We start from the raw sequence: 1,914 nt of genomic DNA on the forward strand, positions 1-1,914 counted from the left end.
CACACACACACACGCTCCACCACTTCTCCATAGACCCATACACACCTCTACCCCTCCACACACTTCCCACCACTGCTCCAAACTTCCATACAACTCCCTCTAAGCCATTCCTCACCCACATCCCTGCAAATATCCCTGTTAGATAACCCACCACCCCTTCACATACCCCAACAAACACCTTACCCTTGCACACACTCCTACACCCCACCTTTTCACACTCCAAACAACCCCTGCCACCCCTCCAACCCAACCCCCCCGACCTTCATACCCCATACAATCCACCACCCCTTACCATTCCAAACATCCCAACCCTCCACACACCTCTGACCACCCCTCACCCACCTCATACATCCGCACACCCCACCCACCCACCATACAATCCCTCATTCCACAACCCATCTAAACACTCCACCACCCCTCCAGCCCACTACATACCCCACACACTCATTACACACACCCCCCTCCTCCAGCCATCCAAATTCTCCACATCTCTACAATGCCCCGACATCCCAACCTCTCAACTCCTCCACACACTGCATATGCTCCCAACTCACTCATTTCACACACACACACACACACACCCCTTTGACACAACCCACATACCTCTACGATCCTTCCAAACAAACCACCCCAAACATACCATACCATACTCCCACGTAACCCCTACATTCTCTCCAATACTACACTCTCCACATACCCCCTACACACCCTAACTACTCACCACGCTTTCAACCTTCTAAATATCTCAGTCTTTCAAACATCCCCCACAAAAACCAACAGACAGCCCACCACCCCTCCACTTCCCCTTCCTCCCATACCCACCACCCTTCAAACCTTCACAATCCATGCACACTCCCACAGACCATTACCTCCCCAGTCTTCCACACCCCAGCACACACACACACAAACCGTCAAAGTACCCCTCTCCAGACAGTGGTGGTACCCCTCTCTTGGCAGTGGCAGTGCACTCCTTTAATCCCAGCTCTTGGGAGGCAGAAGCAGGTGGGTCTCTGTGAGTTTGAGCCCAGTTTGGACCACAGAGCTAGTTCTAGGACAGCCAGAGTAACACAAAGAAACTCTGTCTAGGCCGCTTGTTTGTTCCCCGCTGCGCAGCCCCAAAATAACCACATAAAACTGTATTAATTAAATCAGTGCTTGGCCTATTAACTCTAGCTTCTTATCAGCTAGCTCTTACATATTAATTTAACCCATTTCTATTAATCTGTGTATCGCCATGTGGCTGTGGCTTACCAGCAGTGTTCATCCAGTGTCTGTCTCTGATGGAGCTACATGGCATCTCCTTAACTCTACCTTCTTTCTCCCAGCATTCAGTTTAGTTTCCCCTGCCTAGCTGTTCTTCTCTGCTCAGGCCCAAGACAGTTTCTTTATTAACCAATGGTATTCCCAGCATACAGAGGGGAATCCCACATCCCATCTCCACATATCCTTCCTGTACGCAGCACACAATGCACCACCTCTCCACCCTTCCACATACCCCAAACCCAACCCCCAGACTTCTCATGACAATACATCCCACAAACAGACCCCCACTCTTCCACTTTTCTATATCCCACACACATCCCTACCTCTACTCTAAATACTCCATCCCCAACATATCCCACCACACCACTCCATACACCAGCCTTCCACACACACCCCACAACCCTTTCAACGTCCAGACACTCTAGCCCGCCACATACCTTCAGCCCCACACAACTCACTATCTACCTCTCCATACACCTCATTCATGCCCATCACCCTTGCAAATACTCCAACACTTTACACACCGCACCATGCCCCCTCTTTCTCTGTACACTATGCATGCTCAGCACTACACACATGGCACCTCCATGCCCCTGTTCCTCTATACACCATGCATGGGAACAACCATGTCCCTGTTCTTCTATACACCAT

At 50.6% G+C, this 1,914-nt stretch overlaps 1 protein-coding gene across 1 annotated transcript in view; it reads right to left on the reverse strand.

The window, feature by feature from the left end:
* The window catches only part of Spink2 (serine peptidase inhibitor, Kazal type 2), a 10,102-nt gene extending 8,347 nt beyond the window's left edge, over positions 1-1,755 (reverse strand). The window contains exon 1 of the mRNA XM_005359399.2: positions 1,701-1,755. Coding sequence (XP_005359456.1) covers positions 1,701-1,755 — 55 coding nt within the window. The remainder of the gene's footprint in view (positions 1-1,700) is intronic.
* Between the last annotated feature and the right edge of the window lie 159 nt (positions 1,756-1,914).

This window comes from Microtus ochrogaster, linkage group LG1, assembly GCF_000317375.1.
Source record: "Microtus ochrogaster isolate Prairie Vole_2 linkage group LG1, MicOch1.0, whole genome shotgun sequence".
Taxonomy (NCBI): Eukaryota; Metazoa; Chordata; class Mammalia; order Rodentia; family Cricetidae; genus Microtus; species Microtus ochrogaster.